Source organism: Centropristis striata, chromosome 21 (assembly GCF_030273125.1).
Source record: "Centropristis striata isolate RG_2023a ecotype Rhode Island chromosome 21, C.striata_1.0, whole genome shotgun sequence".
NCBI lineage: Eukaryota > Metazoa > Chordata > Actinopteri > Perciformes > Serranidae > Centropristis > Centropristis striata.
This window is the reverse complement of record NC_081537.1, coordinates 15,241,253-15,267,959: the sequence shown is the minus strand read 5'-3', so window position 1 is coordinate 15,267,959 and position 26,707 is coordinate 15,241,253. Positions and strand designations below refer to the sequence as shown.

The 26,707-nt window shown below is 39.5% G+C and overlaps 1 protein-coding gene across 2 annotated transcripts in view; it reads left to right on the top strand.

Annotated features, from left to right (window-relative positions):
• The first annotated feature begins 3,370 nt into the window (after positions 1-3,370).
• Positions 3,371-26,707, top strand: part of dnmbp (dynamin binding protein) — a 51,902-nt gene continuing 28,565 nt past the window's right edge. Inside the window, exons 1-4 of one of the 2 annotated variants that reach the window (XM_059324742.1) lie at positions 3,371-3,715; positions 18,616-18,770; positions 20,097-20,219; positions 23,075-25,291. In XM_059324742.1, the coding sequence (XP_059180725.1) occupies positions 18,626-18,770; positions 20,097-20,219; positions 23,075-25,291 (2,485 nt within the window). In that variant the 5' untranslated portion in view covers positions 3,371-3,715; positions 18,616-18,625. Of the gene's footprint in view, positions 3,716-18,430; positions 18,771-20,096; positions 20,220-23,074; positions 25,292-26,707 lie in introns of those variants that run through there. The other variant, XM_059324743.1, reaches the window with a different exon arrangement.

Below are 26,707 nucleotides of genomic sequence, written 5' to 3'. Positions count from 1 at the left end.
CTTTAAGGTCTTATTTCTGCTGAGCAAGTTGGTGCTAGAAGAATACTGATGCCGTGATAAGGTAATGGGTCATGGGGTTCCACTTTGTTGCATCAAAGGAGCCTAAAATTCATTAAACAGGTGCACTCTTGGCTATATGACCTGATTTATAACCTGATTTTAAATAAGGGTTTGCTGTCGGGGAGAATTTATTTGTTATTGGCTGGGATGAAAGAAATTGTGAGATCCTGAAAGTAATATGATAATGTAAAAATACTCAACTACAAGCAGTGACAGCTGGTGCATTTCTCTCCAAGGGGTGGGCCACACCATAAATCAAGCAAACATTATGCATTTAGGTTAATTAAAAAAACTTCACTTATTTGCATAATTTGTATTTACTGAGCTGAATTAACATTTGTAATTATTAAATATGCTTAGCTAATGAAGGTAGGTGGAAATGTATAATATTTATCCTTTATAGTTTACTATCTAGTATTACTTTTGCATCACCTCTACCAATACAACTGCAGAAATATGACCAGGCACTATACATTGGAAGAGAATAATATTGCTTCATAGCGAGTAATCAATTTTTCTTTCAGAGTTTTGACATGCTTCATCCACTGGATTCTGTTTCTGTGGCAACAGTATCTCGACAACCATTCTTACCGCGGTTGTATGAAAGACTAGCATTGTCCCCTTAACTTTTTAGCCTAACTATCAGTTTGTTTAACAGTCTTTTCTCCATAATTATGCAATGTTTGGGCAATGTTTGTGCTAATTTCTATGTATGAGCTTGTCGTCGCTCAGTTATGTTATGATTGCATTAGACCTGCCAATGATTAAAAACTAGTCGACAACAATGCTAACACAGCCACACATCTAGTAAGTTCAACACATAGACTGTATTTAAATAATGGACGTAGTCACCGTGACGTCACCCATTGGTTTGTGGCCTGTTGGAAGCATCGAGTTCAGTGTTACACTCGTCGCCATCTTGCGTGGCCATCTTGTTTCCGATACGGGGAGCAGCCCATATTTGAACTGTGGAGGAGCCAGAGGGATCTGACGACACTGACTACACGCCTCTCTACACCTCAACCTGACATGATGAATGATGATGATCCACGCCAGCATTCCCAAACTTCGCCCAGGCCTGAAAACCTCCTTCTCAGCCTCCAAGTAAAGCTTTATATCCATTAGAAAACTCCGTAAATCGCCAAGGGTCACACAACGTTGTTTTCTAGCTAGCTAAACACTCCCGCCGGTTGCACACAGCTCCTTCAAGCTCAACTCGTTCTGCCACCGTGAGCTACTCAGTGTCTGCTGCCACCCAGTGGTGGGTGCTGTGTATAGCAGCATTCAGATTAACACTGTTAGCGCCTTCTATTGGCCAGTTGCCTCTAACTACAAGTAAAAGTCTGGCATCAAAATATTACTTGAGTAAAAAAAGCAGAAGTCTTTCAAGTAAATGTAATTTTAGTTTCAAACGTAGAGCTGAAATAATTGGCCAATCGACATAAAATTACTCTGCAACAATTTGACTATAAACAAAATTATTATTTTTTTTGGGGGGGGGGCATTTTGTAGCTTTATTGATAGGAGAGATATTGAGAGTGAAAGGGGGAGACAGAGGGAAAGACATGCGGGAAAGGGCTCCGAGCCGGATTCGAACCCCGGGCCGCCCGCTTACGAGGACTGGGCCTCTGTGGTATGCGCTCTACCAGGTGTGCCACCGGGAACGCCCCAACTAAATAATTTTTTAAAGAAAAATTTAGATCACACACTACCTTCTCATCTTAAGATAAGTTAAGATTTTCTTTATTAGTCCCACAATGGGGAAATCTCAGTGTTACAGCAGCAAAGTGGAAATCAAGAGAGTTTCAATAAAAATAACAATAAATAGTAAACAGTAAACAGCATAAACTAGAAAAATTGGAAAGGTATTAACAATTAACAAGTAAAAAATATAAGAAAAAGTATTGACAATTTACAATTTAGACATGTAGAAACGTGAACAGTATAAATTGTTGTAAACTGGGCTGCTTCTCTTTGTGTTGCATGATAGCATACTGAGTGCCTTTTTGGTTGTAAGCTACATTTTTTATTAACCATTTTCTAGAATAATCTATTGATTAGCAAATAAACTGATAATGAAAACAATCATTCGTTGCAGCCCTAATTAAGGGAAAAGTATTAATTTGGAACATGTGAATGTCACTGTGTAAACATAATGTTGCTGGATGAATGTCACTGATGTATTGATGTAGCATTTTAATGTTGTAGCTGGTGAAGATGGAGCCAATTTCATCAGATTTATATTCTGGTGAGTAGTTTAAAGGCATATGCTATACAGGAAATGTCTCTTACGGTCTGTAAGCACAACATTCACAACTTGCCTCTTCCTTCTTGGCTCCTCGAAAGTAAATGCAAATCTCAGTTTCACTCTTGTTTTGGAATGAGCTTTGTCCATTTTTTCAGTTTTGTAGCTTTGTGCACCAAAGGCAATGCCCAGAAATGTCCCAAACACAGCAAAATAAAAGAAATTACATGCAGAAGGCAGGTTCTCTGCAAATACAGACATTACCATGCATTTAATGCATGTTATACCTTTAGAATAAAAATAAATCTGTCACACTGTCGAGTAGCCTAAAAGTAACATATATACTGTGAAATGTAGTGGAGTAGAAATATAAAGTAAGATCAAAAGTAAAAGTAAAGTACCGCACGTGTAGCTAAGTGGACTTTGTACCAGGTGTTAGAAATAATCTGTTATTCTGTCTCTGTGCATGGGGATCACTATCTGATTGACTAGGTCACTGTCTATGCATGTGTAATTCACTAACTGTGTGTTGTGTGCCCTCTCTCTATGCATTTATAGATTAATCATGTAAGATGCTTTTGATACAATAATCATGTAGCCTACTAATATTGTTTTAAAACTATGATTACTCTGGATACATTTATTTTATCTGTCTAAACTTTTGGTGTCCTATTTAGAGAAAGATTCTATAATCACAAAAATATATGTTCTACGTTTTATGTCTTATGTGAACATTGCAAAATCTGCGTCCCTACGATCTGCGCAGAGGAATAGGTGAGAGGTTACTGGTGGAGTCAGATAATTTAATTTTAAAGGTTTCCTCAATGCATTTCTCAACACAAGTTATTTGGCAACTAAGACATTAGTTGCAGAGGTTTATGCTTCATTGAAAAATAACAGTGCTGACGTAAAAGACAGTGAAATACTTATTGCATATTTCAAGTCATCCGTGAATTATGAAAGAAAATGTAAAAAGAAATGTTGCAATTGTCCCCAGTCTCCCCTACTTTTCTTTTCTTTTCAGTCAGGCACCAGCCGGGCAGCTACGGGGCTCTTTGGAAAAAGTGGGTGGCGTTGTTGCATGTAGGCATGGAGAGGCGCAAAGCGACTCTGCCGCTCCTGTTTCTAATGTGATGACAGCTGATTGTACCGAGACAGAGCCAGGACCACCGTGTCACTTTCTACTGTCAACATGTTATCTTGACCTTCACGCTAAAAAGGAAGCATTTATCTCCGGGAATAATGTCTCAGACAGCACTGATCCAGAGCTGTGGGAAGTGTAGCCGCTGAAAAAAGTTGAGTCGCGAGGAAAAGCAACTCCGCCACCACATCACCAGGCTGAAGAAGTTGGATATCTTGTCTGACTGGCCCGATCCCACATTTTCCACAGGACGTGCACACACTTTATAGGTAAGAAAAGCAGCACAAAAACACGACTTTTGCTTCTTTTACAGCGCCTAACGATCCCTTAAAACGCCTATAGCTGGATAAAGGATGATCTACGTGTGTAATAACGCAGGAATATACGTTTACATCTGCACCCATAACATGAACTACCCCCTAAGAGTAATAACGCTGCATTTTCATCTATTCTGCTTATTTGGAAAGATTTGTACTGTAATACTCAGGTGCTGACAGTCGCTTCGGGGCGTACTTTGAACAGGATTTGTCTTCAGTGTGAAAACACAGGTATTAGAGGCTAACTGACTAATGACGTGAGCTGAATGAGTGATGGCAGTGAACTGGACACAAGTGCTGCAGACCAAATAATCCCCCCGCTGTCTGTCTGTCACCTGTGGTCGCTGCTGTCAGTTGTTCCACCATGTGAGAGACTCCAACAACACACACTCCCACATCCACCCACACACACACACACACACACACTGAAGGAATATTCTGGTCACATAGATGCACCCTTGGCTATGGTGGTCTGATCACAAACACACTGATCCTGATCTATTTTGACCTACTCTGATCTGAGTTATATGATCTATTCTATTCTGTGCTGTTTTATTCAACTATTTTCTAATAGGATCTGCTCTGTTCTATTTGATTTAGGTAAATTCTGTTCTGTTCTGATTGATTATAATCTGTTCTATTGGATCCTCTTAAAATATATTCTATTCTGATCCATTCCATTCTATTCTATTCTTCTCTGTCATGTTCTGTTTATTCTATTCTATTCAGTTCTGAATTCTGTTTTAATTTGTTCTACCTAGTTCTGTTCTCTTGTTTTATTCTATCCTAATCTAATCTAGTCTGTTCTGTTCTGTTTGATTCTGTTCTGCTCTGTTCTATTCTATATGCTATCATGTTCTTCTCTGTCATATTCTATTCAGTTCTGTCTTTATGATTCTCTTAAAATATTATATTTTCTTTTGTTATTGGCTCTTCTCTTCTATCATGTTCTGTTCTATATCTTTCTTTTCTAACACATTCTGTTCTATTCTATTCTGTCATGCTCTGTTCTGTACTATTTGATTCTAACACATTCTGCTCTATACTATTATATATTGTTCCTATCTATACTGTTCTACTCTATCATGTTCTGCTCTGCCCTATTCTTCTCGTTTTCATTTTATTTGGCAAATGAAACACCTAACGAAACAATATGCTAAATGTTAAGTATTAAGTTGACACTTAATAAGTGTTGATCCAAACATCACACCAAATGTATTTTACAGACAGAGAAACATACCGTAGTGAACATTATACAGTGTGTGGAGGGTCTGTAGACTTTGAAGCTCTGACTGGAGTCTGTAGGTCTGTTCTGTAGTTGAGTCAGCCACTTGGCACAAAGATTCTGATGCTAAATTATGTCCAGTTTGTCACTTGAACTGACTCAGCTTTCCAGATGTAGTGGAACAGACTGGGACTGGGCTAAAAAGCTTATGCACAATTATTATGGACCAAATATAGTCTCCTTCAGCTTCCAACCTCATTAATGCTTCAGTTTTATTTTTTAAACATAATTATGTAATTAAAGACAAACAACATATTTTTGTTGCCATAAAAGGAATCTCCCAAACACAATGCTCACTGAGCTAGAGCCAAATATGATATCCATTCATAGTTTCACTCTTAAAGAAAGTTCTTAATAATTAGAACCGGCTCATTTTCAGTCAGGTAACAGGTTGGATTGCCTCTTTCATTCTTCCCCAACAACAATACAATATGTACCTTTAACATGGCTGCATTTACACACAACTTTAACTCATGGGGCTTTAATTTGGTTTTGCACACTGACATTTCACCTGCATTAAATCCTCAAATGCATGCCTTTAAATGAGCCACTGCAGCCAGGAGTGTTTTTACTCCAACAACACCAGTTTTGTTTCTGCCCTTTTGCTGCAGTGCGTCGGCACTGGCACACACCATAAAGGCCTTTTTATTCCTCCTTGCCTGCAGGGATCCAAAAAACAATCTTTATCTGAAAATGAAAGAGTTATTAAGAGATAACTTGTCCTGTCATGTGGACCAGGATTTTACCTTTTCCATCTTGTGAGTCATACCTTGCAAACAAGTTCTTTAACTACTATCAGAGTATCTTTTTCTCTCCTGTTGTCCTGCTTTTGTGTTTAGTGCCTTGTCAGGATTTTGGATGCACATAAACATCCTATGCAATCAAATATTCAACACTTGCAACAGGGTCCTATATCACTACCTGGTGTCAAAGAAACTTGAGATGCTTGTGTCAGTTTGCATGTGTCACAAACACTATTCAGAAAAGAAAACATGTAATTGTGTATATTGTAATGTAGATTATCACGGTGAGAGCTGTAATCAAAAGCAACTTGATGATGGCTGGGAAAATTCAACATTTCACCACAGCATTACTTCAGAGAGAAGGTATTTTTCAGACATTAAAAAAATAGCATTCCTTACATTCTTTGCGAGCAGCACAGTCTTAGTTAGACTAACTGAATAGGCAGGGGAATTAATTTGATTTAAAGTGGAGGTGAAAAGGGGGGAGGATGCGTTTTAGTGCTGTATGAGCAGAGGCTGCAGAGAAAGATGTGAAGTCACTTATCACATAAAAAGAGCGATATATAAGCACATGGATTTAGCATTTTAGCTCTAAGTTGACTGAAGTTAACTACGTGATTCAGGTTATCAGAGAGAATGGAGAGTTTTAGCTGTTGTCTAATTGTTTTGATGAGCTGAGCATCTTAGTACTTATAACAAATGAGACGAATAGCAGTTTTATATTTGTATAAAAATGGAATAGCAATAACATCTCTGTGGGCAGCAGTTAAAAGACTAGTTTTATGGATCATAGAAAGTTTTATTGTGCTTTTACACCCAAATAAGCTTTATTTAATCATATACAATTGTTTCTAGTGATTCATGGTTGTTTTCTCACATATTTTCATTATATGTGACCATTGAAGGCAGATGCCGGCACTGTATTCATATAGTTGGTATGACTGCGTAAATGATTCCAGGCCAGTCCCAGTGAGCTGTCCAACCTCTTTCACAAAACTCCATGCCATCTTGGCAGTCTCTTGTCAATGTCCTTAATTCACCCTGAATTGTTTAAATGTTTGGAAAGAAGATGTGAGAATTTAGTGCTCGGATGGGTTTCCCCGAAAAGAGCACACTTATATCACCCCGCGTGAATCGATCATGTTTCTGCAGGCATGTCATGATGTGATTCCAAGGGAGAGATCAGTTATGTAACTGCTCATATGCAAACTATTAGGGCTCAGCCGTGTTTTAAGGGGGCCGGCATATCCTCGGGCACCTTGGGGTTCTCTCAGGGAAAACCCTCGACCGTCCAAACGGATCTGTGTATCCAGGACAACGCAGTCTCTGCCCTCTGAGCTCAGACATCTGAGCTGTCCTCCTTCACTGTGGAAATGTTTATGCAAAAGAGGAGTTCCACCCAGTGTGTGTATATGTGTGTGTGTCATGGAAGGCATTAATATTCAACACGTGCATGCTCGAGAAAGGAAACGGAAAAACAAATATGTGAGAAAAAGGAGTTATGGGTATGTCTGAAAAATATGCAAGTTCCCTTGAGTGTTAAGAGATTCAAATTAAATGAAAATGTAACAACAAAGGTGGACTTACAGCTATGGATGAGCCAAAAAAGAGTATTTCCAGCTTTTTTTTCCAAGGACCCACCCCGGGTTTTCCCCTACATTCATGCAGCAGCAGTAACACATTTTAAAATGTCCTGTTTGAAAAGTTACAGAGGATCAGGAGAAGTATTCCAACTAGCATAAATAAGGCATAAATAAACAGAATAGAAACACATTTTGCTGTTTTCTCAACCAAAGTTTTTTGTCCAGACACGACAGGGCGTCTGTAGGAGTACAGAGGTGTAGAGGATGACTTATTTCCCGGGCTTGTCTTTTCCTGACTCAGGTCATTGTTAGCAAAGGATTCATTTATAGTGGTATTTGAGTTTTAGGGGTCAAGGAAAGCTAATTTTTTTAACTTTGGACCAACCCAGGCTAGCTGTTTCCTCTTGTTTCCAGTCTTTATGCTCAGTTAATGCCTATTTCACACTACACGGCTATGATCTCTGTGCAAGGTAACTCTGCAATAAACAAAAAACAAAACGTAAAACTTTTTCTTTAATTCTATTGTCTAAACCATATTTTTTAGTAAAAGTAAATAAAAAAAAAAGGAAATGTAACTGTTGACCTAAACAGTGAGTTCTTTAGGATTAGATTTTTGAAGATAATTTGGCAAGTAAAATGTTCTAACTGAATATGTATCTTAAGCTGAACAACACAGAGTGGGAAGTGTCAGTATACATATGATAAAAAAAGATATTAATGGCCCGATTGGTCACAAACTGATACGTCACCCAAACCACAAAAGTCAGCATTCTGTTTAAGCTATTTTGAATAAAAGGAACAGTCCTTCCTGTCTCTTCATGTAAGCATTTTGAATTGATTGTGGCCTTGTGACAACATAGGCTTTTGATTCCATGTTGTTTGTACTGAAATGCAGAGCTGGCATGTCGTTGTACAGTACTGTATATCTGTGTGCTCTTTCAACCATCTCTGTGTATGTGTTTACTGTTTGCATGTTTGAGTGGAACGGGACAGCTTTGCCAAATATTTCAACAGAGTTTGGCATCTTTAGGCATTTGACTCAGCTCGCCAGATGTGTTCCTTTCATCCAGCTGGCTGAGGCCACGTAGTGCTGCCTCATCTGGTTAAAATGCACTTTAAAGCCAGACTGAGGTTTTCATGGCCCTGACTTTTACTTGTTGTTTAGGGCAAAAACACTACAGTAGGATGTTGTCGCATGCTATATATTATTAAATATGTTATATTTTGCCTTTATAAAATAGATAAAAGATGAGGATGCCTGTAGGAAGTGGGAGTTTAGGGTGGCTGGCATGCAACAAAGGCCCCCAGGCAGCATTTGAACCCAGAACATTACATCATATGTATATGTTTATAATCAGTTAGTCCCTTGGCAGAAAATGAATCTGCAACTATGCGGATAAACAATTTACAATTTCTGTATTTCTTGATGCAAAAAATGTCCTAGTTTTAGCTTCTTAACTGTAAGATTTGTTACTTTTTTGTCTCATTTATATACTATATATAATATAATACATCTAATATTATACTATATATATACTATTATACTATACTGTGTATATCTCTACATACATTTAAATATATGTATTAATTTATGTTCATATATATTAATGATAAATGCCAAATAGCAGAAATGTATGCATATAATGTGTATAGACTGTATGTATATGTCTTATTTTTTATATTCTTATTCGGTCTTCTATATCTATGTGCAAAAATAAAAGTAATATTTTATCTTATGTTAACTTATCATATTTGATAGTAAACAGAATATTTTGGATTATGGATTGTTGATCAGTCGGGCTAAATAAACAGTTAATTTCAATCTACATGATGTATTAGAAATGCAAATGCAATATATAATATAATAATCACAAAAAATACTTTTTTTATACTACATGATCTCACCAACCACAGTCGGAAACTGTTGGTCAGATAAAATAAGCAATTTCAAGACAGAACCTTGAGCTTTCAGACTTCATTCATTTTATAGACCAACCATATAATTTTAAACTGAAAATTCAGCCCTAGTGCAGATTAGACCACCGAGCCAGCAGAGACTAAATCATCTCCTATGGTTTTACATGTGTGTGTGTGTGTGTGTGTACTGTTTGACAAATTATTTACCAGCCACAGAGCATAAAGTTTTATGTAGGTTAAGATGTAGACTATTTTAGTCAATTATGACACTTGTTTATTACTGCTGTGGTTCATTACATTTAGAAAACTCCCATTGGTTATGTCACTGTGCTGCAGGGGGTCTGAGAGCTTCTGCCTCCATAAACAGATGGTTAGAAAACCACATGACTTGTGTTGACAACTGTCAGCCGCCCCCTCTTCGTCCCCACATCACATGTGCTGAAAGACTAGACGGTCAAAAGAAAAAGCAACAGATGTCCCACAGTTTTTAATATCCAGAACTGTCCACTGGCCGCTCACCTGTTTTGGCAATGTTGTTTCGAGGTGAATGCTTTTTAGCGGACTCAGCATTCTGCACTGCTGCACTGTAAACAATCAGTATCAAAAGACATCAGCTGTCATCCAGCCCACTCCAGAGGCTTCTACCAGTGTGTGTGTGTGGACATGCAAACACAGGCACGTGCCAGTCTGCCACTCCAGTATATGTGAATAGGATGAATGTGAGGCTGGTCCTGGCAGGCAGACAGATAATGAGGCAGCAGCTTCATTGTTGGCATCAGATGACCCTGTTCAATAAAAGGTACAGACAGTCAGCAGATGCCACTTCCTCCACTCTGTACTCACACGAACACACACCGTGTTCAGAAAACACCCTGTTGTACCTGTAGAGACAAACCTGAGATGCCTGCAGCAAAAGCAAAATTAGGACCAGTTAGGACAGTTATACGGTTAGAATTGTGAACAGGTTTGGGAGGGATACAATTACAAAGTGCCCCTTAAGAAATGTAGTCAGTAACCTAATAAAATATCACAATATTAAAGTAACACAAATTTGACTAATGTTATATTTCTTTAGGATTACAGTAACACCAAAAATGAATATTTCTTTAAATTAGATGTTGAGTTCTTGGTTGATGACAGCATTTTTATGCATTTTAGGCAACCGTGACCGTGATGGTCTTTTTTGCCTTAAATACAAAATAATGGCACTTTATTTTCACTAACAATAGAGGCCATGATAATGAAAAAAATGCAATTTTTGAATCAAAATTTTAATATAAGAAATGGGGCTAAACAGTGGTTTGGTGGTTGATTTAGGTTCAGTGGTTTGCACTATTTTAGCCTCACAGCATAAGGTCGCAGGTTCAAATCCGGCTTGTGGCTCTGGCTTCCTCACACAGTCAGAAAGACATGCGGCTTGGTTTAAAATTGGTGACTCTAAATTGCCTATAGGTGTGTGTGAAAGCCCCTTTCAGACTGCCGTTTCAAGCCGTGATATTTACGCCTCTGAACGTCCCAGAGACGTAATGGGGGGACCAAGTGATCACCACTCTACGTTACTTGTGTGACCAATAAGAAAGGAAGTGTAGCGTATCATCAGAAACTGTCACTCGAGGCCGACAGTGATTGAATCATGTTCAGCAAAATGCAGACTAAGGCCCCGTTCACACGAGGACGGTCTGAACCGAAGACACAAAAGTGGCGTCGCGTCTTCACTTTTTATTCCTCGTTTAGACGAGCATTTTCGGGAGGAAATCTGCGTGCATACGGTGACGCAAAAGTGTGTGAAATTCGATTGTATGCAGCCAGGCGGCATCACTTAAAGCCATAAGAGCATCTTTGGGCATGCAGAAGTTTTCACGCCACACATTTTCATCCGCTACTACTTCCACAAAGTTATCCACCATCACTAGATCTCCCAGGTCTCGTTCACAGCCGTCTGGCTCGCCTCCGACGAATTGCTGCATCCAAAATGTGATGGAGGTAATTCCAGATCCTTCTCTGTTCACTAATACTATCTGTACACATCCTGTACATTTGGTGGAAAGACTCCTGTAAGTTTATTAGAGCTGTCAGAGCAGCTTGAAGGTCCGACGCATGGAAATAATCCCACATTTGTTTATTTTCCTGTAGTGGAGCATGTATGTGACGTAAACACATACGTGACGTGAGCAGATCTGAGCAGAGTTTTGTGTCTTGGCGTGTAGACGGACACGATACGGCGGAGCGTATTTAACTTTTCCACTTTGCAAGGTGGTTTCAGATTTTTGCGTCTTTAAGCCCCCAAAACGCCGTCACCGTCTACACGAAAGGCACTTCCGATAAAATATTTTGTCGTTTTTACCCGCGAGCGTCCTCGTGTAAACGGGGCCTAACTTTGCTTGAGTCTGTAGAATCTCTACAGCGACAAACAGCACGACGGGCGGTTCTTCCAACGTTTTTGTTTTGAAGGCACTTGATAACAAAGAAGGGGGGGTCCACACAGCCACAATTTAAGTAAACAAGTATTAAAGTTACACTCAACTGAAGCAAGCTAGAATGTAAAGTCAGCAGTATGGTGAAGGTGCTGTGAAAAGAGCAAAACATAACCACCATCAACAAAGGATAACCAAACAAAATCCAGCCAAACAAAACCAAACTAAAGAGCCACCTTGCAATCACCCAGCTTATATAGTCTACCAGCAGGTGAGACCAATGAAGTGGGAGGAGCCAGCCAATCATTGTGGACTGCAACAGGACACAGAGACAGGTATCCATATGGCCCAGGGTCATCACAATGGCTGAGTGTGTCTCCCTCTTCAGACTATCTTTATGAGTGAATTTTTGCATTCATTGGAGTGAAAAGACACGTTTTCCTGTTGACAATGAGAAAACATGGAAACTTTTCCCACTATTACTCATGTCAAATGCTTCCAATCAAAAGCAGACTTTGTTTGACGTGCTTATCCCTGTTTATAGTGATCAGTTAGGTCGGGAACCACACACAAACACACAGTTAGTAAAGGGTGATGATGGATCCAGGGCCATGTCTCAGGTCAGACAGTTGGTGCTTTGTCCCACTCTCAGCTGTGATGTGTGTGTGTGTACATACACTGTGTGTGTGATCGTGAGTGTGTGTGTCAGCTGTTGACTTAGCTGTCTGTCGTAATCCTGTTACTTTCTCCAGGACGGTTCCAAGTGGCACACACTAGTCTCAGTCACAGCCTCTCATTCACCCTCTCTCCCTAAAATAAAACCTTCTCATTACCCACACTCTTGTGTTATATCATTAGTGTTGTTGAAGAGGTAGAAGAATCTAATTAATGTTTTTAATTCTACATTTAGTACCCACTATTCAAGAACTCTGTTGTCAGGCGTTGATCAGAGGCAGTCATGATCAGAGTCCCATTGCTTATCAAGACCTCATAAATCCTAATAGAAGAGACACACCTGTTTAAGTCTTATTATGAGGATCTCTCAGTGTGTGAAATGCACTTTGTACTTTTCCAGGATGAGTCCTGCCGTGGCGAGGAGCTGTTAACAATGATAAATGATGAAGGGCAGTCTGGCACTGGTACACAACCAAACATTTCCTCCAGACTCGCCTGCTCCTCCCAACGTGATGCTGTTTTTCCCTCTCTTTTTTTAAAATCCAAACAAAATGCTTCTCAGATGGTGCTGTTGTGAGTCAGAATGCCTCTTACACACTGAACATGCACAGAAAGCTTTCACAATGAGAGGAAGATGAGGAGAGGAATATGAAACTGCTTGTTTGGGTATTTGGAGGCAAGAACATCAAAACTCTGCCGGGATAACCTGCCAGTGTGTTTACATTCTTTTTTGTATTAAACATCGTCAAGATCATTGATCTCCAATGCACGCTGCTACTTAATTTAATTTGCTCAGTGGAAATGTGTAATTAGCCTACAAGGAGTAGACTGAACAAGACTTAACTGGATAGAAATTGAAACTAATCATTTGTGTCTGTCTGAAGTAAAGCTGGGCCTTGTGATGTTCAGACATTGAACTAGTTTTCTTTTTTTATTTCTTTGGATTTTTCATACACAAATTGAGAATAATGTTAACAGAATTGTGAGTGATGGAGTCATGGTATAGTGCAGCAGAAAAAACAGTGACATCCAATACATGGCAACTACAAGGACAACAAGAGACAAACAGTGACCAACTGGTTTGAGTACATGTAATAACCTCACCTTTAAGGCCAAAATAAAAAAAATAACCAAGATAACTTTTTCAGGGAAAACTGGGAAGGTATTTTTTTCTTGTGAGAATATTTCAGTGTGTATGATTTTTTTTTCTTTTATCAACAGAGTGTTTCTGTCTCATTAGTATGAGTCGGCTAGCCAGTCATGTCACAAAAGCATTCAGATCCACTTGGAGTCTTGGCAAGGCAGCTGAGGAATGTCACTCAGAGCAAAAATGGCATTACGGTTCAATAAGTGTCCCAGTGACCTCCGTCAGAGAATTAAAACTCTAGTCCAGGAGTTATGCAGAGATGAACACAATCTAAACATATGCACATGGTTTACAGGTGTTTTATTTCATTTTTTATAGGAGGGGGCAGTTTGTCATAAACCTTGAAAAGCCTAACTGTGGTACAATGGGCCTCATGCAAGAACAGTTTGTATTTCAAAGTAAAAAACTATACAGTCCATTAGTGAAAAACTGCACAAGAGATCTGGACCACTTAAAAATTGTGTTTGTGCCTAACGGAGAATTCATGGCTAATATGAGCTGCTTAAGGTCTCTTGAAACTTGGGTTTGACTGTAAATATATGAAATCATACTTTATGAGCTGTGTCATCTGGCAGGTTAGGAAACTAGGCTAATTTGTTGCAAACAAAACTATACATTTGGACGTATTTAGAGAAAAAAAAAGAGATTTTTAAGAAGAGAAAACAATTCTAAGAGCGGTTGAAAAAGATCTTACCAACAAACTTCAAATCATTGAATTATGGAAGGAAAAATGTGATTTAAACTTTTTTGTAGCAGTCTAAATGAAACATTACATGTTGGCTATACATGTTGCAGTAGAGACAAAGTGTACTTAAGTACTCAAGTATAAGTATAATAAGTATACAGACGTGAGACATTAGAAGTTACAATGGGGAAAACTGTGCAATCCTGAAACTCAACAATCAAACAATGCAGTGCGTTTGATCATTAAGACATCCAGTCAGTTTTAGGCTAACTACATTTATGTAAGTTAAACTAAGGCATTTAACACTATGTAACTTGTGTTGAGGTAGAATGTGGATAGTTCAGAAAGCTCTGCTGAGTGCTAAAGTAATCGTATGATGTGCTTAAATGTTGTAGTTTTAGCTAGAAACAGACACTTGTCAGTGTTTCAGCCCATGGTTGCATATTGTGATTGTCTTTAGTCTAGCACAGGGATGGGCAACTGGAGGCCCGGGGGCCACATACGGCCCGCACCCTCAGTACAACTACATGCATTTGAGCATGAAATCTTAAAAGTGCAGTGTAAAAATGCACAAAATTCCTTCTTGCAATTAATGTTGGTCTGCTGTTCTTGCACTGAAAAAAAAGAGAAATCACAGTAAAGTGGTTATTTTTTATTTGCTTCAAACCTTTTGTATTCCTATTTATACTGTTACACATGCATTTGAGCATGAAATATGTTAAGTTACTGCACCGTTAACATATTTAAAATTGCAGTTTCATCATATCTGGTTAAGTGCACAGTCCTATATGTGGCCCTGTGGTAGTGTCCATGAAAAATTGTGGCCCCCTGCAGCATTTAAGTTGCCCATCCCTGGTCTAGCAGCTCTGCAAAGCTCTTTACAGTGTTGCTTTGAGCTGAATGCTAATGTCAGCTATGCCAACGTGCTGCAGTATTTATGATCACCACCTTACAACAGTTTAGTGTAGTTACTTTTCATTTTGTAACATACAACATTGAATATTTTTACTATATGCCATTTGCAAGAAATGCATTTTAAATTCAACTAGTTTATAAAAGGAACTGCATTTATTTATCCTTTCATTGCATTTTATTGTGTCAAACCATGTTCAACTACTGTACAGGAGCACAGCATCCCTGGGAAACAATCAGGCAGCTGGTGTTGTCATCTGCCAGAGCAGGGTGTAAAAAGTCACCAAGCACAGAGGCCGCTGACACACTGACAGACCCATAAATAACACTAAGGAGCTTGTCTGGCTGGATGCAGATCTGAGGATTAACTTGAAGAAAGCTGCAGAAGCCCAGTGACTCTTTGCAGGTTCTGGCACTGCAGTCGGGTGTGGAAAAGGTTTCTGGGTGTTGGTTGTAAGCTCAGCTGGAGTGGACAAGTTGCAGAGTCACGTGGTGGATAACATCACATCACACAGGAAATGTAGAGGCCTGATGAAATATTTCTTACGTCATATTCAATACGGTACATAAAGACACACAGAAAGCTGAATTGATCATAAAAACATATGCGTACTGCTCATGCATGGAACAAATAATTGTGACAAAAATGTATTTACCTCTAACCTAAACTCACATGTTCATGCATTGCTGTGTAGACATTTGGTATCATTCTTTTGAATGTTTTCTTTAACAGTTTTCTAAGTAATGCATGAACAGTTGCAGGTGATGGAGTAAGAATGATAAATAAAAAAACCCTTTTAGGGATATGCGGTCAGTGAATGCATTTGCAAGGATGGATGGATAACGCAACATAAAAATGAACTAAAAACAACATGGCTTCTGTTCCATTGTATAAATGCACACACAGCCTGTTTGTGCTGATTGCCTGCTGCCTCTACTTGCACACCTCCCTTTGGCTCGCATTAGTTAATGCCTTGGCTTGGGTTACACTGTGTCTTTGACACTATGTGGTGTTGAGTTCACAACCTCCTTCACTGAACTGTTAGCGCCAAGTGCCTTTAAAAAGCAAAGCAGTGCTGCTTAACCTTCGCTCAGGAACCCAAACACACACACATTCTCTCTTCCTTCTGTTAGCGCTGGTCATCTGCCCTCTCTCTCTGCCACCACAACCACATGCAGGATAACCCGAGCCGCGTCGCTCCCCAGAGACAGTGGCACTGAGCTGGACTAGAGTCCCGTCCCTCTCCCCCCTCGGCTCCATCGGCCCACTTAACAGAGGCCCCATTGACTGTGGCAAACTACAGCCCTCTTCTCCCATTTCCCGTCTCTTTCAGCGCGTCCATCCCCACCTGTGGTTAGTCTGTCTCCAGATAATCATACACAAGGGCCAGTAGAATACTTATTAAATGCATTTTTTGTGTTGTGCTGTGTGTGTGTTTGCTCATTTTGCTGCTAATTGAAGTAGTCCGCCACTGAGCACAAATGTGAATCATTTTTACATTCAAAAGTGTTATACGACTAAAAAGGATGAAAGCAGTTGGTTTATAAATCTTCGCCTCAAACACATATTCTGTCACTTTTTTATTTCTTGTATTATATGTTTAAGAAAACATGACTGGAAGAGCTGGATGACGAAGAGAAGTCGTTAAATGGGATAATGTTCTACTAAATGGATTTTAATTCATCATTGTACTGCAGGAAATACATTTAAATGAAGTCATTCATTTCAAAATAAAGCTAAGATCAATAGCCTGAGTATAGATATTGTTTCTTTATGTGGATAATTTATTTCAATAAAGTAACTAGTAGATGAGTGGGAAAAAAAGAAAGATGAGTGAGTGAAGTAGAAGAAATTGTATTTTCTGTGCTCCAACATGAGAAAAAAAAAAGATACACATTTAAAAGAGATCCCCAATGGAATAAGATAGGAGTCATAAGCATTCATACGTTTGTTATTCCAAACAAAACAAAAGTCAAGGAGAAATGTGAGAACAGTAGCTTATATAGTGGCTCAGAGAGAATAACAACATGAGAGGCACAAAGGTCAAAGGTCAGATATAACACAGAATAGGTAAAATTACTTGATTTGCATGTGAGTGTGTGAGCTGTAAAATATCTTCTGTTAAGTGCTGTCAGTACTTCATACCTTTGAAATAACCCAGTACCAAGTAGTATCAAAACCATACCTACATTTGATCCTTTTTGTACTTAAATCTTGAATTGATTTGTTTGGTATTGCTCCTAGCCAATCACAGCGAGGGTTCTTCAGTCTAATGCAACATATCATCAGCTTCAGCCCATTTACAGTCTATGCTGTGGTGGAAGAAGTATTCAGATCTCTTACTTAAATAAAAGTACTAAACCACACTTAGAAATTACTCCAATACAAGTAAAAGTCCTGCATTCATATTTTACTTCAGTAAAAGTTCACAAGTATCAACATCAAAATGTACTTCAAGTATCAATAGTAAAAGTATTCCCTGTGCAGAATTGCCCCTCTCACATTGTTTTATATATTCCAAATATATTATTAGATTATCAATATTGATGCCTAATGATGTCAAGGGCGGGCACACTTAATACACTGTTATGTGGTGTAATTCATAAATGTGTGTAATCATTTTAAATGTATATATTTCTTCATGTTAAATCTCAACCTGAAGAGTAACTAAAGCTGGCAGCTAAATGTAGTGGAGTAAAAAGTACAATATTTGCCTCAAAATGTAGTAGAGTAGAAGTATACATAAAATGGAAATACCCAAGTAAAGTACAAGTACCTCCAAATTGTAGTTAAGTACAGTACTTGAGTAAATGTACTGGCTATGGTGAAGTTAAGCACAATGTATGCGATGGAGTTCAGCATGTAATCTTCATTTGGATGTGGAGGAGTGGTAGGGCCATTTTACCCACTTGAATGCATCCATTCAGTTGATGGGTATCAAATGAAGCACTCTACTGGTGTTGGTACCACTTTAAGGGTACTGGCTTCATATTTATTTTAAATTATACCCAGCTCTTTTAAATATTGTATATGTCAGTCACAGAGTTGCAGTTAATGTACATCGCTAACTGTTGTTTCCTCCTGAGAAAGCAGAGAAACGGGAGAAGGATAGAAAGTGTTGAAGAATGTCCTCCAGCCTTCTTAATCTTAAATACAGCTCTCTCTCTTTTGCTTTTCTGTCTCCTTTTTGTTGCAGGTTTCTCACGCTCTCACTCCCCCTTTCATTTGGTGTTGTTTCACGAAAGCTCACTCACGCTCTCCGTGAGGCATTTGTTGATTTGTATGGCGAGGTTTTTTGAATAGCGCCCAGTGTGCCTTGTTTAGAAAACTGAGACGCATTCCCTCGTGGGAAAGACTTATGCATCTGGAATATTGCACTTTCTGTTAATCCTACCATTTTTGTTTTTACTTATCCTCATTCTGTGTGACGTTTTTTATGCATTTGTAATATAACAGTGTGGGAATCTCTCTTTGTTTATTTCCTCTGCAGGTTATGAGTAATGGAAGCAGGATCGGTGGTGCGTGCTGTGTTTGAGTTTCTCCCCAGCGTCTCTGAGGAGCTGCCACTCTTCACCGGTGATGTCATCGAGGTGCTCAGTGTCGTGGACGAGTTCTGGTTGCTTGGTAACAAAGATGGCGTCACAGGTAAGATGTTAGGGGTCATCATTACTATAAATACATTGACATGCTTGAATAGAAGTTGCACATTATTTACCACAAAGAACTTTAGCCATATGAAACTGTAAGGGGAAGTTTTCTGTTCTATTGATAAAAAAAACAAGCCACATGAGAAATTGTGGGTGACTTATAGATCTTTCGTTTTGGCCTTGAAGTGTGCATGTGTGATACTTTATAATAATTGCTTGACAAGCTCTGGTTTACTTCCTTTGTGAGTTTTATAATGCATTACACCATTCATACATGACTGGCATCTTGCAGGGTTTGATGAGTACAGGAAAAAATAGAATTTTAACATTATTGCCCTTAATCTGGTCTGATAATTAAGAAAAAATAATGAAAAATACTCAGAAAAGTGAGGAATTACGTATTGCAGATCCTCCTTTTTTTCACTGATCAATTGATGTTCAAAAAACTTGTCAAAATCCACCTTTTCAGAACTGCTTTTAATTATTTTATTTATTTATTATTGTATTTATTTGAATTAAATTGTTTGTTTTATTGTTTTTTAATTTTAGTTGTTTTGTCTCTAACTGCATTTTCACTGTATTTTAAACGTTAAGCGTCTTTGAGTATCATGTAAAGCGCTCTATAAATAAAATGTATTATTATTATTATTGTTGTTATTAATGGTAGATTTTGCAGAGGAATCTGTCAAAGATCACAGTGCATTCTTGGCAACATGAAAAGCATGCATCATCGTTTCCTCGCCTTCTCTGCCCTTGAAGGGTTTTACTCACAGAAATCCACTTAAGGTTTTCCAAGAGTCCAACATCCCTTAAGATGAGAGAGGGGATTCCCTCAGAGGGGAAGTCAGTGTGGGCTTGCTAAACCGCTCCTGCAAACAACAGATGATATGATGTGATAAGTGGGTAAATTTTACCCCTATGATGAAGGAAAACAATGTATATATGCCTGTGAGGGAACATATCTGAATATTAGTTACTTCTGAGTTCAGGAAGTTACAGTTGTGTCATTCTCTTGAGGAAACAGAAGTACCAGGCACATGAACTGTAGTACATGTTTTTCTTTTTTTTTCTTCTTTTTTTTTTAAGTGATTAGACATTTTTGTGAAGATTTAACCACATAACTGATTTTTTTATTTTTTTATTTATTTATTTTTTATTTCCCACATAAAGCACTCACATGACAAACCACAAAGAAGGGGGAAAAAAACAAACAGCACAGCACACAGACAAGGAATACAACAAAATAAATAAAATAAAATAAAATAAAATAAAATATTTTAGTTGATGTTTTTCACTCCCGTTGTGTTCCTCTGTCTGTCTTCAGGTCAGTTTCCCAGCACCTTTGTGGAAGAGATTACCATCCCGAGCACCAAGCCTGGAGACAGACTGTACGTGTGCATCAATGATTTCAGCTCAGCAGAGGCCAGGAACCTGTCCCTGAAGAGAGGTACGGACACACTGCATACAGACAGTCTTTATGACTCCTAGTCATAAAACATAAAGACTTTTATCAGCTCACACATGGGCTTTGTTATCTGTTACAGATGCACAACTGTGTTTTAATAATACTGCTGTTACCTCTAACGGGCCATGTTTTTTCACTTAGCTTAACGCTACTTGTTGATGTCGCTGTGCGCAGGTAAATTGTTTGTTTTGTGTTGTGTTGTGTTTGTTGGACACTGTGACCTGCCTCATGCCTTGTCTCCACTGCCACCATCTGGGGCCTAAGTACTCTTAATGTTACCAGAAATTAAAATCAAGTAATGAGTGTGTTTACATATACAGTCATGGAAAAAATGATCAGACCATTGTTTTCTTCAATTTGTTGTTTATTTTAATGCCTTGTACAACTAAAGGTACATTTGTTTGGACAAATATAATGATAACAACAAAAATAGCGCATACGAGTTTAATTTAAGAGCTGATATCTAGACATTTTCTATGTTTTTTTTAATAATAACCAAAATCATTATCAAGAGTCAGTCACATAAATTATTAGATTTGTTATTATTTTTTCATTTAATGACAATTCCAATATTGAAAATCATGACCCATCCATAATAAGTATTGGCAATGAGCGAATCATACTTTAATAATGACATGATCATACAGAGTTTATTTAAGATTGAATGGTTGTAATCATTTTTAAGCAGCATCAAACTGTTGTTATGATTATATTTGTCCAAACAAATGTACCTTTAGTTGTACCAGGCATTGAAATGAACAAGAAATTGAAGGAAACAAGGGTGGTCTAATCATTTTTTCCATGACTGTAGAATGGGCCATGGTTATGTGGCTTATGCTGGTTTTGATCATCATGGGTATTATTCTAATAGCTGTTCAACCAAATGAATGACTGTGGGACAAATAAAAGCTTAATTCTTTTACAAAGTAAGCACTGTTTGCAGTGATCATAGAGAATGGAGACAAGGCACTGGTTTTCCTTGATGGCATCCTCTTTTTCGAAAGAAATCTCAGTTTATGAAAATGTTTACGTATTTGCATGTTCCAAGTACATTTCACTCAACATAATTAACCAAGTTAGAAACAAATTAGTCAAGGATCAAACCTGTGATGTCCCTCTGCATTCACGTCTGGTGGAGCCTTTCTAAAAATTTAGGAATTTGGAAAGACGTTAAAGGTCAGTTTGTGCACCCAGATGGGAATTTCAAAAGAGAAGTTAGAACTGATGTCACAAGGTAGAAGTAAAATTGAAAGAAACCCTCAGTCTCACAGTCAGTCAGCTACAGACAGGTTTGTACCTGATTTTGTACTTTTGGTTTCTGTTTAGTTTAAGACTATTATAATAACATGTATTCTTTTAATGAATGTTATTCTCCTGCCCCAACATGGAATAAATAATGTTTTCCGTATTTTTCATTTTTGAAGCCAGTTAGTAGCTAATCTACTTCACTGACAGCTCTCATAATTGTTTTAGATATTTAGGAATCGTATTTTGATGAAGAAAGAGAAGCATTTTCAAAATAAAAGAGAAGGGTTTTGAGAGGTGCCATTTTATTCAGTGATATAGAACCTGAATTCTAGGTTAGTTTCATCTAGTTAAATGCTCCACCATGATTAATAAAAACTTACACACAGTATACCTGAACTTGTCAGTCAATTGTATTCCATTTTTTTCTATCTGGGCCACCTGTTCTGAAGTATTGAGGTTGAATTTAGACATTTATCTGCAAATTGAAATATTTTACTTCTTAAAATATGTCAATTTTCTTCTATAATTCAATTTGCAGATTGCTCTGTTCCCTTGAGAAAAACACAACTCTATATAGAGTTAAAGGTATATGATATGATCAAACCTTGGTGGATTACCCACATTTAAAGCACCACATAATGCCAAAATAAATACACAAAGTCACTTTCCAAAGCTCCCCACTAGATGTCCCCAGATGCCAAACTAAAACCTACATTGATAACTCCAGCTGACTTTTTCTTTTCCTTTAATATTCCTGAATTGTCTCAAATGATTACATTAGTTGTTGTTTTTTCTGATTTTCATGCAACAACCTCAGGTATACAACAATGATGTTTGCAGAGATGCGTTATTTGGGTAAAACTTTTTATTGTTGTCTTTTAATGCCATTAGACGTACTAGTAGTAGGTGTAGTCATAGTGGTAGTTAAAGTATTGAGATTGTGCATTGAAAACATGTTTAGTATATAATGGGAACTCACAACTTTGCTGTTTAATAGCTCCACTTCATTTGTTCTTTATTAAATACATCCATATTTTGTATCCTTTTTTATATTTATCTAAATTTACTAAACAACAATATTCCAGTATATTTTTGTATTATCAAGGAAAAATAACACTTCCTGGATCATAGGAAACATAGGAGACAGTCTTTACTGGCCATCTGAGGGATGAGATGTTCATTTCCAGTATGGCTTTCCATGGTTCCTATTGGCCACGTTCCAATTTTGGTCTCAGACACAATGGGAGGTGGAGCCGCAGGTCTTTGGAATGTGACCCCCGTGACTTCTGGCCAACCAGTCAACATTCCTATAATCCCTTATCCTCCAGATAAATTAGCAGCAGTGCTGAAGTACGGTTATTAGAAATGCAATCACAATCTTAATCTGAGATAACTGGACGTGACCAGAGCTTACTGAATGCATTCTCTCCAGCAAAAACCCACCCAAAAAAATGTCCTGTTTTGTGTGTCTCAGACTTTTCTTTCTTTATTCCATGGTATTGAAAGAGAAATCTTATATAATGTAAGTTTAACATCACATCAGTGAAGTGAATGTTTAATGTGATCCCCGTTATTTTCTGTCTCTGCAGGCGATGTGGTGGTTGGAGAGGCAGGGGGGTCCATGGACCTCGGGGAAACCTGGCAGCGTGGTTGTAATGCCTGGGGTGCCCGCGGCCTCTTCCCCACGTCATGTGTGAAAGAGCTGACTCTCTCGGGCCGATCCAGGCAGCTCTCTGAACGCTCAGCTCAAGCCCAGGCTTCAGAGCTCCCGCCGTATGCCCTGGGCCAGGCCCGGGCCCTCATGAGCCTCCATGCGCAGCTCAATGAGGAGCTGGACTTCCGCGAGGGGGACTTGATCATCATCACCGGCCTGCCGGAGCCGGGCTGGTTCCAGGGGGAGCTGGATGGCCGCAGGGGCATCTTCCCAGAGGGGTTTGTGGAGCTCCAGGGATCCCTCCGATCCCCTCAGGAGCCTGTGGACTGCCAGTATTTGAACAATGATTCTGAACAATTTGGCTACGAGGACCCTTACGATGCAGGAGAGGGGACAGAGGAGGAGGGTGTGGAAGAAGGAGAAGTTTTTCACAGAGAGGAAGAGGAGCAGAAGGAAGCAGTATTAGAAGAAGAGGAGGAGGAAGAGGAGGGCAGTGTCTATGCAGTGGCACTGTATGAGTTTCGGGCCATGGAAACAGGCGAGCTGGACTTTGATACGGGAGATCGCATACGTCTTATAAGCACTTTGGAGGATGGTTGGCTGGAGGGGGCGCTGCGAGGGCGGCGGGGTATTTTTCCTCATCGTTTTGTCAAAATAGAGGACGACGGGCAGAAAAGTGCAGAGGAGACACATGCTGTTGAACCAGAAGAAGACAAGGAGGATAGCTGTACTTCTGACAGCTCAGGCCATTTATGTCCCAATGGGTCAGAGAATGAACCTGACTGGAGGACGTATGAGGATCACACAGTGTGGGACCTGGACTACTTTGAGAGGACCGAGGAGCAGAAGTGGCAAAGGGAAAACAAAAGCACTGAAGCTCAAACTAACAACAGAGGACAGAGAGCTGGGGGCAGCAGGCCGGACTCTCAGCCACATAGACCTGTCGCTCCAGCACAAAGGGGGCCGGAGAGACCCAAATCCACTCCTCCAGCAAGGCCCAGGCTCCCATCGCGACCTAGCCTGCCTGCACGTAGCCACAAGCACCACGGCTCATCTTCTGGTGCAAACCGCTCTAATTACACTAATGGGAACACTCAGCGCAAACTAACTCACAGCCTAACCCTCCCGAGCACTCACTCTGGTTGGTCTAAAAACAGCAGACACTACCCACCAAAGGACGGTGCCACCACCAAGAGCAGAGGTGGAAGTCTTAGCCAGGCGTTATTTAACCTCGCTGAGGGCCACAGGCAGAAGAAGCTGACTCGCCATGGTAGTGTCAGTGATGCTGATATGATGATGGGCGGTGCAGAGACGCGGCAACGCTCCCAGCTGACGATGCGCGGCTCCAACGGCATGCCCACATCCTTCACCTTAGATGCCCTGGCGACCTCAGCCGGCGACCTGGAGGCCAAACTGACCCAGCAGCTTTTTGAATTTGAGAAAAGCTTGACTTCTTCATATAGTGACACTAACATGAGCTCTGGTGCTCCCGTGGACTTGTCCTCTGAAGGCGACCTGAGCCAGCAGTCCCGCATCTCGCGCCACTTTTCTATTATGGACTTCAGTGATGAAAGCGACATCATGAGAGGCTCCTCGCATTCACCATTGTCCCACCTTTTGCAGTCAAACTCTGCCTCATCTTCACTAGAGAGGCGCAGGACCCTTCGGCCTCCTCCGCCTCGTCCCATAGCGCATCGTCCCCCCGCCCTAGCTCCGTACAAGCCAGCCCGCCCCGCTCCGCGTCCCCCTCCTCGTTGCCCGAGACAAAATACTGCTCCAAATATCTTCTTCTCCCCTGAAGAACCAGCCGTGAACCTCCTGGACCAGATAACAGAAGGGCAGGGTGGGTTCGGAGACCTCGCGGCTGCTCAGGAACATGAAATCCAGTGCCAGCTGGAAGCGGAGAGAGAGCTGGAGAGAGAGATGGAGCTGGAGAGTCAGAGACAGAGGGAAGAGGAGGAAAGGTACCAGCTGCTGCTACGGCTACAAGAGGTGGAGCACGACATGGAGGCATACGCACACACAGCGGAGGAACTGAGGACCATGCTGGAGGAGGAGGAGGATGAGACGGCCCGCATGCAAGCCATGGAGAATCTGGAGTTCTGCAACTACACGCTGGAGACACTGGCCCTGGAGCAGCAGCAGCTACAAGGTAAGAATGTAGGGGGGGAGGATTTTGGACATTTTATGCCTTTATTAAACGGTTCAGTAGTAGAGAGATTGGAATAACATGCAACAAAAGTCCCAGTTTGGTATCAAACTGGGGATGCAGGAATTTGATGAGCTTTTGCTTGGACCCAAAATTCAATTTTCTGAAGGTAAAATAACATGATAGAACTGATGGAATTGGTTGATTTGACACATTTTTCTCATTTTAAGAAGAGAAGAGAAAGAGCCAAATTGAATGTGCCACACAGACAACAGATTTGACAAATCATTAGATTTGTTTTTAGTTTTTATTTAATGTCATGATGAAAATCATGACCCATCCATAATAAGTATGTGCAAAGAGCAAATCATACTTTAATAATGACATGATCATTGATATGTTTAAGAGTTTTTTTAAGATTGAATGGTAGTAATAATTATTTTTAAGCAGCATCAAACTGTTAAGTAGGTATTGATGTCAACAGGTAATAATAATAATAATAATATTAATAATAGATTTTATTTGTATTGTACTTTACATTTCAGCAATCTCAAAATGCTACAGAGAATAAAAAACACTGAGAGGAACACAAGATACAATAATAAAATTATCTTTTGTTAAAATATACTATAAACAAATCTCTGTATGTGAAATTTGACATACTGTAATATTTGTCAGTGAAAACATGAGTGTCTTTAACTACTGACGTTATTAAATAAAACTTCAGAAAGTTAGCAGACAAGCAGCTTCGAAGCTGTCAGTTAGCTGCTGCAGCAGACAGGGTTAAATGGAAACGTAGGAAAAGAGAAGACAAATACCTTGGTTACCTGAAAAAAAACCCAGTCAGTGAAGGCAGAATGTAATATAGCTGGAATCCAACAATGAGCCACCGGTGCTTACCAGATTTCCTTTTTCCCTTGTTATCCTGATACACACGCACAGACACTATTTATTTAAATTCCACTGTGGACTATGCAAACAAGACTTCCCTATTTACTGTCCACAATGATGAGGAGAAGGAGGTTTGTGTATTTAAATTAGGGCTTACAGTAACTGTGTGTTTGTGTCAGCATGGGTTGAGGTGAATTGAAGGGAAATTAATCTGAGGTAACCTTTGTCAGATATTGTTTGAGTTTAATTTCTTAATCATTAACAACTTGAACTGTAATTTGTTTTTGCCATCTCATACTGTCTGGGTGTACAGTTATGTCTCAGGCAGCTCAACACTTTTTCACATAGGTACGAGGTGCATTCCTGCACATAGTGCGAGGGTACACGATGCACGTGGGCCTCTGTCTCTTTTTCCACTCTCTTTTTCTCTTAGTCCAAATGTCTCCGTCCAAATGTCTTACGTCCTTTCATCTCAGTTTCCTCACTCTGCACCTTTCATCCTTTTCCTCCATCATCAGCTCTTCTTCA